A 14,044-nucleotide genomic window follows, 5' to 3' on the forward strand; every position below is an offset into this window, starting at 1 on the left:
ATGTTAATTGCCTGACAGGTAGGTCTCTTATATAAATATCTTGTTGATGCAGTTGGAGGTGTTTGGTTTAGCCGCACCAGCAACGTGGCTCGAAAGGTCGCTCTTACAACAACTCGGGAGCGGGAGTGGATGCGGGGGACCGAAATGCAAATGCGCATGGGTCCGATTGTTTATTGATCGTAGATTCCCTCTATCTCTTTAGAAGGATTCATCTCTCTCCGATCGGCGAGCTCATCTTCTGAGTGTTCTAGTTGGAATATGCGCCGCGTTGGAAGTGGAGAGACATGAGGTTTGACATATGGGTAGAACAGACTTCTCTTTGCCTTTCTTGGGACGAGTAGGAGGCAGTGGCACCTAGTCATTTCACACAACAGCAATCTGGTCGTCAGACCTAAGTCATCGCTTCTCATGCTGTCGCTCATACAATCGCAACGCCCATGGAATCACCTCTCAAGCGCTTGTTGCGCTAACGATCAAAGCTTCAGAGATCAGTAATATAAGACCTGGTTGGCATATCACGTTAATCACACACAAAACACCTCAGCATTCATTTAACTCATTTATTAGCCCCCCCTCAAGGGAGATTCATCCTATACTTCAACTCATCCGGGCTCACGCTCGTGGGATCCTCCACTTGCTTGATCCACACCACAGACTTATCCTCATAGACAACCTCGACGTCAAACATGTGCTGCGACTCCCGCTCGCCAACTTGTTTCACAATAGTCTGGTTGGCCTCCTTGTAGCTCTCCAGCATGCTCAACCACGTCTGCGTGTCCCACAGCCCGTCGCGGCGCGGATACTCCCGGAACAGCCGCAGCGCGTCGGCCCGCACCGCTTCGTCCATGCAGAGCATCGTCGCCGCGCCGAGGGGCCAGGTCGGGCTGTTGCTGTCCATTGTGAACATCTCGCCCGAGGCGTTGAGCAGGCGCTGCTGGAGCTCGAGGAACTCTTTGCTCAGGTCGACGTAGAGCCGGAAGCTGGGCGTCATGGCCGCGAGCTCGTCCGTGTCGCAGTAGTTTGCCGTCCGGATCGGGATCGAGAGGTACGTCGAGTGGATGTGCAGGCCCAGGGCCTTGAGGTACTCTCTGGTATCGCACTTTGCTTCTCCTCCTTCTTCTTCGTTCGCCTGCTTCTTCTTCTTCTTCTTCTTCTTCTTCTCCTGCGCTGTTTCGAGGAGGGGCGAGAAGCGCGCGCGCCAGGCTTGGACGTAGCGGTCGTGCGCTTTCACTTGCTCCGGGTTGATGGGCAGGCTGACGTTGGGCGGGAAGGACGGCGCCTTGTTGCCCGTGCCCTCGACGCGGAAGCCGATGATGAGGGGCGCGTGGTGGATGACGTGGTGCTGGGTGACCTCCCACCAGCGGTGCGCCTCGTCGAGCGAGGTAAAGGCGTCGGGTATCTCGTCGACGGCGTAGCGCGTGGTCTGGCCGCGGCAGCACCAGGGCACCTGCTTCTCCGTCTCCTTCGGGTGGTCGCCGTTGTGGCTCCACGACTGGAGCGTCAGGCGCTGGAAGTTTGTGGCGATGGCGTCGACTAGGGGGTCGCGGCGGGGTGCCTGCTTCGTCGTCTTCATCTTCTTTGACCGGCGCCGCTCGTACTGGTCGAGGATGTTGTAGCCGTGGTTGAGGTGCGTTAGCGCGGACCTCCTGTCGCCGTGGAGGGCCTCGAACATGACGAAGAGCAGACATGTCATGAGGACGCTGGGGAAAGTCTCCTCCGTGGGCGGGGATTTGACGGTCAACTGCAGCGCGCGGTTGTAGTACTCGAGCGCGTCTGCGAAGTAAGGACCTTTACCCGTGAGACGCTCCTCGCGAGTGCCGCTGCCGAGGGCGGCGGCGCCGATGGCAAAAGCGGCGTTGCGGACGGCCAGGTCGGAGCGGGCGATTTGCGGGATGGTCTCTGTGATGAGCTGGGAGGGGAAGACGAGGGTGTCTGCGGCGAAGGAGAGCCATTGGTCAAAGTGGTCCTTTTGGAGCTGCGTCGTGAAGACGAGGCTCTGGTAGCTCGGCTCGACGGAGAAGGGGGAGGAGGCGCCGCCGCCGTTGGGGCTGGTGGTTGCGATGAGCTGTTTTGAGGCTGCGCCGGGAGAGGAGGAGGCATTTGGCGATTTGGGTTTGTACCCCTCACATTCCACCCGCCGCTTGAGACAGTTTTGGCATGACGGCTTTGTCTCGTCACATTTTATCCTGCGCCGTCTGGACGGGGTGTTAGTACGATGAGAATCCGGTTTGATGTGCCTGAGTTGACATACTTGCATGTGACGCATCCCGTACGGACTTTGGGCTTACTAGCCCTGGTCGTCGGCCCGGCGTTGTGAGGCCAGTTCTCGAGCGCAAAGGTGAGAATCTGGGGACCGGGAGAGGGCATCAGGGCCGGAGTTTTGTTGGCCTTTGTTGTAAGTAAGAGGCTGAGAAATGAGAAGACAAAAGTGCCTCCCAGGAAAGGATTATTGGGGGTTCCGGGTACTCGGGTCTCGGAGACTGTGTGTTTCCCGCTCTAGTGTCTTTGAACAGATACGAGGTCGCCGAGTTGTGGTCTCTCGCATTTCCAGAACCGGAACACTTGGCGGGCAGCAGCGACGGTTATTACACAAGATGAATGCTGCTGTACTTCCTCTTTCTCTCTTTGTTGTGACTTTGTAAGCGCTCAAAGGAAACGAAGGAACGATGTATTATTGCTGCCTAAAAACGCTTTTACATCATCCGTAGTAACCCTGGTCTATCTCTTATGAGGAATGGGCAGAAAATAAAAAAGAAAGAAAAAAAGATGAAGGTAAGATGAATCCTTCTGCAAGTCAACAGGTTGAGAGTTGGTCTTGTCAGGCAAGTTGACAGAATGGGAAATTGACAGGAAGGGGGGGGGTTCATGGAGAATAAAACGTGGGGCGTTATCTCCGAGCCATGAAGTCAAAACAATGTGAGGAGAACTCGACCAGAAGGAAATCGAGGAATTGGAAACATCGGGAAATGCGCACCGCCACCCGTTAGCACGAGTTGGCGGCATGGCACGCATGGGTGCCAGGAGTTCAGACCCCTTGGCTGGGTGCAACATGGGGGGTTTGTTTGGTTTGGTTGTCAAAGTCAATCAAAAGCCGCCCTAGGTCGGGGGGGTTGAGCCAGGCAGCAGTGAATCGTGAATCGATGACGGCTAGATCACGGCATCATAATCATTACATAACATCGGTTAAGGCCATCGATGAGTTCAACTTTCTCTAAGCGCTGGCTGGGCAATTGTAGAAACCATCCTTTTGAAAGCCTCGAAGCCTCTTGGGGGCCGTGGCTGTGTTGCACATGTTCCTGGCTGCGCCGCCGTTGAAAGACGTGGTCTGGCAAAAGTCTAGAACTATCAGCTAAGGCAAGGTCGGCAAACGTTGATCGGATAACTACGCCGCCCCGCGTGGGTGTCAGATCGCTGGGTGTCTGTGTGACACGTTCAACGTGCAAGTTGCCGCGCGCGGAGGGGGGGAAGAAGATGGAGGGGGAGGGGCAGCCCCCCGGCCGTCCGCGGTCCCAGGCTGTTCCCAGCGAACTCCATAACGTCGCCGACTCGGTGACCATAACCCCTCGTCGGTAGGTTTAACTGGACCAGCTCCGGCTCCGAAGAGTGGGCGAGGAACGGAAGCTAACAGCCCTGTGGGATTTCCCAACCGTTACGGATACAGGGCTGTGGGCTGGTCCTTGGTCGATGGTGTGCTCCCTAATTGGAGGGGAGTGGGTATGCGGTCATCTTAAACCACCCGAAGGATTCTGAACCTTTTTCTTCCTCTTCATGAGAAACCTATCACAACCGCAAGGTTTAAGGCTGAAAGGAAGGGCTTGAACTTGATTTCATGCCCCTTGCTCCGAGGAATATGCCCCTTTTGAGACAGTTGGGTATTCAACGGCCTGGCTGTGCTTCGTACAGAACTAACTCGTAGTGGTTTGGCTCGTTCGATGTCAGTTGATCATTGGGCTCCTCCCGAAACTTAGTATCATTCGATGTTGAGCAGCCCATGCTCTCGACTCTTGATGCCATTGAGCCCCATTTCATGCTCATTCTTCGAACTAGCTTTGCGATAAGGATCTTGATGATTGCCGTCGTTTCCATCTTTGAGTGGTAGAAAGTTGGGAAGAAGCCTAGAGTCTGCGGTGATAGGTTTTTGCACCAATGAACCAGCGTGCACCGCGGATAAGGGCCGCGTCTGATGATTTCTCATGATCCTCAATCGTCGTTGGTCCTCGATGATGTGAACTTTTTCAAGATACGAATGTCCAGTCTTTCAGACAGATAAAGTCGAAGATTCCTGCCCTAGCCCAGAGCTGTCCTGGATACACAGATCGGTACATCAAAGAAGGCATGGGTGTGTGGGGTACGGAGCGTGACCGGACCTATCTAGTGTAGGGGAATATATGTTTTTCCGACAATGGGAGAACCTCCAGTTCATCGCCAGTTGGGCACTGACGAGAAGCAAAGAGCTCGTGGATGATCTAGGCATCGCATGTCGACTGTCACAACGCTCTGGAAGATCCGGCTGTTGACGGAAGAGTGACTTCGTACTGCGAATGCTGCCAAGTCCAGTTATCTTCTCAGTCATACTATTGAGTGCCTAACATGCACCCACAACAGGACAATGAGGCCACGGACCTGCATAATGATCTTGTTCGAAAGTACAAGAGACATGGCGCTGTCATCGATGAAATTTGGAGAGAGTTTGGTGCAGGCCAGCGCGCGAAGCGTGTGTAGGCCGGAGTAATGGAGGGTGTCTTGCTCAGACACTCGGGGGACACTACTCTGGGCGATAACTAGAAGATCTTTCCCGGATGGAATTTGCGCGACTTGACTGAACGGCCCGAACATTTTCTTAGCATGCTAGAGCACCGCATCAAGAAAACGCCCATGGAGCAATACTGTTACGGGCTTAACGGTGGTAAGGGTGATGCCGATGTCATTCAGGAGAGCATGCGGACGCAGGGTTTACGTCCGCCTGCATCTGACAAGGACTGGTACATGCTGTTTTCCGATGGGGAATGGTACGGTTGTACTGTTTATCTGCCCGAAAAAGATGAGAAATCGTTGGGCGGGCTTGTGCCGGCCATCAGAGCGGGACTTGTACCACCAAGAGATATTGGCGAGCTAATCTTAAAACGACAAGTCACCTTGCTGCAGTCACTCAATATTCTCATTGACAATATCTTAGAGCAGGGCTCGAAGACGCGAAGTAAGGCCCAGTGCCCCAAGAAGCCAGAGGACACAACCACTGCGGCATTCGCAAAATTGAGCATCCCACAATCACCCGCCAAGCTTTCTCTAGCCGACCTCGTCAATAATGCCTACGATCAGGCGGCTTCGCTCAAGGAACGCATAGAGCTTTGCTCAGAGCCGGTTGTTCTTGCACACGACGTCAACTTCTGGCACTTCAGCCGGCCAGAGACACTCCCAGACGAGAAAGGACGTCGTTTGACGGTGGTTTCGGACAAGTACATCAGTGCCAGCGTCTTCGACGCTGTCCATAACTCTGTCCAGGCAGCTGTCCTGTGGAATTGCATTCATCAGCTCCTCGAGCGTTTCGAAAGCTTGAACCAAGACAAAGCCCACAGGGCTATCCTGCTACAGGAGATAGCCAACGCCGCCCAGCTCGCCTACGTCTCCGCCCAGGCCTTATTCAAGCGGCATATTCAGTCGCATTCTGGCAGCAAGTGGTACAACCGGATGTCCAATGTGTATGACAGCGTTGGTAACGCGCGCGTGACGCTCAAAGGCAATCCAGGCGACTTGACGCGAAGCGATCCTCAACTTCACTACATGCTCCGTCTCTGCCACCCTGACACCACTGCAGCCAAGGCCGCCGAATGGCTGAAGAAGTTGGGCGATCTTCATCAGGCTCATCCTGGAGAGCAGGAGAAACTGGTGGAGAGCGAGTTCGGGTCTCTTTGTGACCTAGCCACCACCGTCGCCTTCATCCAGGATGTAATCAGTACAATCTCGACGCCAGCTCCATCCCGCAAAAAGGGGCAACTTTTCGTCTCCAGGTCCCAAGAGCTCGAGAAAGAATTGAACGAGCTCAGGGCCGGCCTTGATCTGAGGGACTTTGTCGTCCCTATCGACAACCTTCTAGAGCCGGGGATGACCGCTGAAGCTCTAGAGAAACTCAACCAGTTTATTGTTGACAATGCCGGTGCCAATCTTGGTGTGCTGTACGAAGATCTTGTTTTCGAATGCTTCTCCGACCTTGAAAATCAGCATGAACAGTACAAACTCAAGATCAGCCAAGGCCAAAAGGAGTGGACGCCACTTCCCGTACGTGCCCCCGAGCCGCGAGAAACTTTGGTAGACCAGCGGAAGGAGAAGAAAAAAATTCGTCCGGCCTACGTATCTGCCTTTGAGGTCGGTCCTCAGGCAAATGTGCCGACTGCAGAGCCAGTCGTCGGGAAACAGAGGTTCAAAGTCTCGCCAGCGACTGCCGAGGTTTTCTATGCCCTCTTCATGAAGTCCGAGTCCCGAGGTGCAGTGAACTGGACGGCCTTTGAAGGCGCCATGGCCGAGCTCGGGTTTTCGGTTCTGCCCAAGTACGGTTCGGTTTTCACTTTCATGCCGCCCGATAGTATGGCAGTAAAGAGGCCGTTCACCATCCACCGACCTCACAAGTCTCAGATTGAAGGGTACATGACGCTGGTGTACTCTCGGCGACTCGCGAGGGCGTATGGATGAGAAGACGTTTTCAGTTATGTGAACAGGTTTGTGGTGTTCATCGCAAGGAACATGGAGTGTCAGGCGTGGGTGAAACTGGCTGGGTTTGGCCTTTAAGACATGATTTACTTGCTTGTCTGGTATTACAATGTTGGGAAGCTGGGACCGATAAGGTGCTGACTGTGGGATGATCCGGGTATTATATGACTAGCGCCAGTTCAGATGAAGGTCGAGAAAGCCAAGGGATGTTGATCCTGTGGTTTCCTAGACTAAATGTTCAAAATTGTCTGGCTTCGCTTAACGTCGTTTTCCCTCTAGCCGATGTGAGCATGTTGCCTTTGAATTCGAGAATAGTTTCAGACCCTATTTCAATTCGCCTGACTATCAATTGTGGCCAGGACCATGTTGTGCTTGCTCAAGAGGTGGCATCGTGGACAGACCAGGCAGCATTCGCGCCATTTGAGAAGGCCACCCAAATGTAGCAGAGCGACTGTCTTCGTAAGCGTAGGCAATCATCTTCAGATGCTGTTCCAGCGGTGAATTGTTCTTGCACCAAGGTTGGTGAGTCGATTGATCCTCGTCAACTGGTCACCTGTCGGCATCGCATCGTTGTTGATGTTCAACCAAGCTACCGGTGGTCGGTGACGTCAATTGAGGCCTGGCTGAAGTACAGTGTCACGTGCGATGGTGATCTAAAATTGGTATGGCGCTAGCGGGCCGCGCATGGAAAGTGGGCCTCATGGCCCGTGCAATCGAGCCCGTCTGTGGGGTGCTGGTCTATCGCCGAGCGCCGATATCACCGAGCCGCCTCCTTCGGAACTCCGGTGCGCACAATGTTATCAAGTTCACACATTGTCCAAATTGTAGCGGAAGACCATGTAAGTCAGGCAGCAGATAGAGCTCGGCCAGGGCTATCAATCCGTGCCACTCACTTGGTATTGAATAGGTTTTGCTCAGGGTAGTTGACACCAGGGAATGGATGAGTTGTGATTCTTCCTCATGACACTGGATAAGCCAGGGCACATAATGAAAAAATAGGTTCGCGTCGCCTGGAAGCAGTGTAATACCAGGGACACTGTGAGAGAAGCCATGTGCAAGCACAGAGAGCTTCTCTCGAGGTACAAAAATAGGAATAATCACGATTGGTCTCCTTAGAGACCTTTCAGAGATTAAACTGAAAAGAACAGATACTACACTTGATCTAAGCCAAAAGGCAAAGAGAGCTAAAGAAGAAAGAGAGAAAACAAGCAAACGACAGCGGCAGACAGCGTTTATATAGAAGTCTGATGGGCGGTGTTGCGAGACGCGGATGGGGCGAGGCGGCAGAATGTGTGAGGACACGAGTCATTCCGGGCGGGGAGAAACCTTAAACCGTGTGGATACATGCGGAAATTGGCTGCAGACATGTCCAATGAGCTTGTTGGGCCAGAATCAGCCACCTGATTGTCTGGGTCAACTTTCCGGTGAGTTACGCGAAAACATCCACCACAAACAGACGGTGAGGCTCGACCACGACAGCCATTGGCCTGCTTCGACTTTTGAGGTCCACTGTCTTTTGGTTTACCTTGTTGACCGGCTGGTCGATTGCGGTCTATGGAGTCTGGTAACCAACCAGACTCTGGTTATGGTGGGAAAGTGTGACAAACAGACTTCGGGGGTTCACAATGTTCTGCCATCATGTTCTATGCATATATGCAGCAGCTTACTTGTGAATGGCACAAATTACTGCATAACCCAGCTGCCTAAGCGCTTACTTCACCGAACTCACCGGCGCAAGACCACAACAAGGTGCTTGATGGGATGGCGGGGATGGGTGTTAACAACAACCTGTTCGCCCGCAACCGTCACTCGGCAGCCCTGACCTTGGTCAATTTTTCTGTTAGCGCCCTATTTGAGATCCTACATCTTGCGGCTGTTCTCTGTTAGTGACCCAACGAAAAATGACGGTATCCCAGTATTGTGTTCTTTCACTGCTCGAAATTCTGTCACCTGTGCGACCACAAACAACATGGGTAGGAATAGTGGTCCCGTACCAAAACGCCCTTCTAGTTACGCGAGTATATCACAAACGGTCGACCTGCTGAGTCCAGTAAGTGCTTCCAAGTCATGAAGTCTCATTAATCCGGTTCGGTGCTCTCAGTATCAGGTTCGGAGAAGGAATCTACTTCGTGTACACGCTCTGGCCCGTTACTTGGTGTCCGCCACGCCCATTGTCAACCAAAGACTGGACGAATCCTCTGAAAGTCTTTCGGAGCCGGGTCTAGCTTCATTGTAGGAATATATACAGCATGCCCCGTCACATAAGGAGTTTCGTAAGACTCGCATCCCCTATGACCCCCAGTAGGACCCTTCCATCGAGTGATGGCACCGCGGTAGCGATTCCGTGGTCGGTCTCTTCTACCCCGACAACCACAAGAATTCCGAATTCGCGCGCGGTACGCGATACATGAAGGGTGTCTTTGAGCAGATTGGTCGATGACTCGATATTGATTAGCAGGATGTCGATTTACAGAGTCATGTCGGGACTGTCGGTTTCTTCGAGCAGTCTCGTCGGGCTCCATATGATCTAAAAGCACCTATGTAGAGCAATTAAATAAATAATAGAACCATCTACTACCTCGTATATTCATATCGCTACTTCCCCCATTACTATTATTCCTATTTCTCTTATTATTATTGTCGTTTTTTCTCTTATCATTGTTATTACTATTTCTCTTACTATTACTATTGCTATTTCTTTTGCTATTGTCATTGCTGTCTCTCCTGTTCTTGTCCTCGCCATCTCTCCTGCTGTTTTCATTGCTATCACTATTGCTCTTATCCATTTTCTGTATATTCCTTTAATAATATACTTGAGCCTCGGGGAGACAAAGACTAAAGATGCCGACATCTTAGATTCTAAGACTTAAGGCCCCGGCAGGTCTCGGCACTATACGCTCTAAGAGCGTATTGCCATTTTGAAGAAGTTACTAAAGCATGCGTCGAGTATGAAACCGACCGTATGATCGGGCCCGCGTGGCAAAACGATCACGCAAAGCCGGACAGATCTCAATCTTTTCTATACGTTCATCTCAAAATTCAATATTTGCAGAGACTCAGGTAAGCAGAGTAAGGATTACCAAGGAGGATTCATGGACGGCCCTCTCAATGGAGGCAGGTAACCGCCTGACTGTGAACCCGTTCTTACGGGCCATGGAAAACCGCAAAGTTTCGACGATACTGACCATACTTTGCTTCTGGCTTCGATCATGTGACTAGCCTCACTGGGCGCAAGGTCAATTGTCAAATACAGGCACATCCCAGAAGGCTGAAGCTTTCCCGATCGCATATCGAGCGGATGTTTCAAATGCGGTCTTGTCTAAGTCAAATGAACGTCGCAAATAAGGAGCCATTGCTCCGGTATTGGGTAATCCAAAATGTTGTATGTTGTCTTTAGTGCTCTTCTGATTTTGACGACTTCCGACTGGCCACCGTGCCAACTATCTCTCTTCTCCGAACCATCTGAGGTGATGTCCCCCTCAAACGCGTAAGTACTTGCCTTCACAAACCGATCATTACGGCTTGAGTCTAAGGGAGCTCTGAAATATGCTTGAGGGAAGGAGGTCTCCAGTATACCGGATTTCTGTGTCAATCCCCGACCCTGGTCTTTTCCAGATAGATTCCTCCTAAAGAATCCTAGTTAGAGTGGTTGAGAATCAAGTTAGACGTCATTCTCACTATAACTGTCATATTCCATTTGATCCTTAATGCCGTTATTACGATGCCTCTCTCGAGTCCCGTTGGGATTACCTTGGTCCTCGTGGTTCAGATGATTACTCTCTGGAGAACACGAACTCATCCGTAATTACTCAATGTCTGTTCAGATGAATATACTTGGAAAGAGCCCGCGAGTTCTTAAACTTTCGATCTCATGGACCGCCTGCGGCAAGATTTTTCTAACAGGCGGTGTAAGCGGTCTCGACCGTGGCGGCTATGACAAGTACCCGCAACTTGCATCAAGCCATTCGTCCAAGACATGTAGTTTTGTCAGGGTTCGAGTCTCCCTGAGTGATCTGGGAAGTATCCGTGACCCCTCTGCGTCCTTCTTTGGGCCAATATTCTGAGTGTAACGCCAAAGTAGGCTCGTCTAAGTCGTCGAAGTCTGCTTCACCCAAGTCCTCCATTTCAGCAGGGGCTATCTCGCAGTCATCAAGTTTGGGAGAGTGGCACTTGTCGATTTGATTTAGAATTCGGGTGCTGCGCTGCCGTTCGAATACTTGTTCTGAATAGATGTAAAACATCTTTGGCGGCGAAAATGACCGTTGTCCATTTCTCTCAACAACGAACCTACTAACTGACGCGGCATGTATCGTCCGATCTGGTTGAGAATCAAGGGACGACCTCGCCGGTACCGAGCGACAATGACGTGAACTCACTCACGTAGACCGGCCAGTGAGAGCTGAGAAATGCATTAATACACTTGACGCTCTTCTCTGTCTCTGATGAAAGGCTTGGGCGATGTTTTGGATGCAGAAGTATCTGCCAGCATTCACTTCAACATTCGCTTCTATTCGAAGTTAAGCTCCTTCGGAAGCTCTTCTATCTACCAGGTAATCAAACACAGGACACCGCTGTGACCGAGTTCGTCTTGACTGGGGTGACTTGTCTCCGCCCTTTTGGTTCGACGTTCGGCTTCCATTTGAGCACTGGCAGACCATCGAGTCATCTATTGGTACCTATATAAGCATCAATGGGACTCTCTGAAACTGTTTTCTGACCAGAAACAGTGCTCGTAGGGAAGTTTCTATCTTACTGATCATCTTTAGGATTTTAGGCCACCACTTAAAAAATCCATTTGCTTGCGACATCACATCGTAGCGTATCACTGCTGCTCCAAGCATGAGTCATTCGGTCGGAACGTCTCGAGGCTATATAGAGGGGGAAAATGGAGTACGAGCTGGCCCTCACGCTTTCGTCTCTACTATCCTCATCCTAACTCCCTACATCTCTGCTATACCCCCTTTAATATCTATATAGAACTTCTTGTTCCTAAGACCACTCAGAATAGGTCTGGATATATGAACGCTCGCGATCTTGTTATCCGATACTCTAAATTTCTGCCATTCGTTATACTTTCTACCATTACTCTATCATCGTCGTCTTTTTATGTTGCGATCCCTTTTACATCTTCATCCCTTACATATCCCGGAATGTATACTACGAAAATATTAAGAGACGCGAGAGTTGAGATGCCGTTAGGGCAATGAAAGATTCAAGAAGTAGACGAACCGGAACCAGAGCAAATTGGGAGAGGACGAGGGATCCTAAAAGAAAAGCAGAACTATTCTTCAGAAGAGCTCATTCTCCAAACAATCCAACGGGAACCATACGAAGGCTCAACAAGAATGCATTGCGCAAGGCCAGACGATCAGCAAGATTAGTTCTTTTATAAAGCTTCATCAGTCTATCCCTCTCGCGACTTTAAAGGGTGATCCCCTTCTCAGCGCCTTGAGAGGTGAAGGTTAGAGCGGTCTGAATCCTTTATCAGTAGCCAGTGTCGCTATTCTGGGTTTGTGATCATCTTCGACAGCGTTTGTACACGTTCATTGAGTCGAGAAAAACATTTCGAGGAGACAGAGGTGGCACCGGGATGCCCGTTCAAGAATGGCCCCGGCGTCCCGAAAGTGTGCTCAACTTTTATGGGTCAACCGGAGCTTGTACCGGCGGCCGCCACCGGGTGGCTGGAGTTCATGGACCTTGCCCAATTCGGACAGGATACGTATCTTTTGTCGCCCTGCCATGTGCCCCACGGAAGAGAAAGATTGGGGAGAGAACACCTCAGCTGAGCCCTCAGCCACGGGCAGCTTTGCTGGACGTAGCGGCGCAGCATCCACTAGGAATCCACCAGCCCAACCAATGTGCCAATGTCGTATTACCGCGTTGCGTCTGCACTCACTGAAGTGGAAATCCATGGCAGCCGCTGAACCGAACTGACTCTGGGCGACAAGACCAAACTTCGACAAGTTTCCTTCGCCCAAAGCCGTCGTCATCCTGCCAAGAAACGAATGGCAAACTGCGAAGACACGCCGCGTACGACGTAAACCTATTCATATATCCCACTCAGCGCATAACTAGCTCCGCGCCAACTTTTACACTGGCCTTTTCCCTCCCTCTGCTCAACAGATTTCCCAAGCATCCCACCTCGCAGCTACACGCCCACAACCGCGCTTCCTGACTGATCGCGCGCCGAGAGACACCACCGATATTCACCAGCATGCCCAGCACGAGGGTCCGCAAGATCTACAGGACCGACGATGTCGTGGACCTCAAGGATGAAGAAAAGGAGCAACTGCTCGAGGTGAGTTGAGCTACTCGCAAGTTTCCCAAAGCTCGACCGTTAGCTGACAACTCTGCCCCTCCAGAGCTACCTCCCAGACGGCCCACCCCAAGACGCACGACGGCAATGGCGCGACGATGATATTCCTCCAAAGGGCAGGTTCGGCCTAAGACGCGCCCTTCGCTCGAAGCTACACCTTGCAATTTACACAATTCTCCACGCCATTTTCTCTTTGTATATTCGGATACGACAGGCATGGCACCTGGTGTGCTACCACATATCCTCCATCATGTTCTACCATCACCGAACCCCGGAATATATCGAGCGGGACGTTGTTGGTCTGAAGAAGAAGCCGAAGCATCTCAGCGTCATTTTGAAGCGCGAGCCAAGTGGAAGACACGGAGCTGAGTTGGAGAGATTGGTCGCCGAAGCGGCCGAGATTGCCGTGTGGTGTGTCTGCGCCAAGATTCCCGTCTTGACGGTGTACGAGCGGACAGGTAAGCTCCTGATTCTACGTGTATATACCATCGCCCCACTGACTCTTCCTTCCCCAGGTCTTCTTAAGCATTACCTTCCTCACCTGCAACAATCCATCATCCAGAAGTCGCGATCCTACTTCGGTAGACACCAGCCAGCTTTGACTGTGGCCATGCCGCACGCCGACGACGTTCTCGAGTCCCCAGCCCACGGCGATTTCGCGCGCAACGACCCACGTCACCTCAAGGTTCTCTTCATCTCCGCCGAGGATGGGCGGGCGTCCATGGTTGATCTCACTCGCACCTTGACCGAGATGTCACAAAAGGGCAAGCTCCACCCCCGTGACATCAGCACGGATCTGATCGATGCGGAGTTGTCCGAGGGAATCATGCCGGAACCCGATCTGCTCATTTCGTTCGGTCCTTACGTCGACCTCGATGGCTACCCGCCCTGGCCTATCCGCCTCACGGAGATCTTCTGCTTGCCGGATAACCAGGGTGTCGGATATCAAGTCTTCTTAAGAGCGTTGCTCAACTTTTCCAGCGCACAGTTCCGCAAAGGCAAATAGAGAGGTGTTTGGGTTGC

The 14,044-nt window shown here is 51.9% G+C and overlaps 3 protein-coding genes across 3 annotated transcripts; 2 read left to right on the forward strand and 1 right to left on the reverse strand.

Moving 5' to 3' along the window:
* Window positions 1-574: 574 nt before the first annotated feature.
* Window positions 575-2,367, reverse strand: N0V96_002063 (uncharacterized protein; the record flags this gene model as incomplete). Its single annotated transcript, XM_065756424.1, has 2 exons — window positions 575-2,065; window positions 2,215-2,367. The coding sequence occupies 2 exons, from the start codon at window positions 2,365-2,367 to the stop codon at window positions 575-577; spliced, it is 1,644 nt and encodes a 547-aa protein (XP_065614793.1).
* Window positions 2,368-4,731: 2,364 nt separating this feature from the next.
* Window positions 4,732-6,687, forward strand: N0V96_002064 (uncharacterized protein; the record flags this gene model as incomplete). The annotated part of the gene is made up of 2 exons (XM_065756425.1): window positions 4,732-4,738; window positions 4,853-6,687. The coding sequence occupies 2 exons, from the start codon at window positions 4,732-4,734 to the stop codon at window positions 6,685-6,687; spliced, it is 1,842 nt and encodes a 613-aa protein (XP_065614794.1).
* Window positions 6,688-12,919: 6,232 nt separating this feature from the next.
* Window positions 12,920-14,027, forward strand: N0V96_002065 (uncharacterized protein; the record flags this gene model as incomplete). Its single annotated transcript, XM_065756426.1, has 3 exons — window positions 12,920-13,003; window positions 13,068-13,479; window positions 13,537-14,027. The coding sequence occupies 3 exons, from the start codon at window positions 12,920-12,922 to the stop codon at window positions 14,025-14,027; spliced, it is 987 nt and encodes a 328-aa protein (XP_065614795.1).
* Between the last annotated feature and the right edge of the window lie 17 nt (window positions 14,028-14,044).

The sequence above is a fragment of the Colletotrichum fioriniae genome (assembly GCF_027942845.1).
Source record: "Colletotrichum fioriniae strain IMI 355084 chromosome Unknown scaffold_2, whole genome shotgun sequence".
In the NCBI taxonomy this organism is placed as follows: Eukaryota; Fungi; Ascomycota; class Sordariomycetes; order Glomerellales; family Glomerellaceae; genus Colletotrichum; species Colletotrichum fioriniae.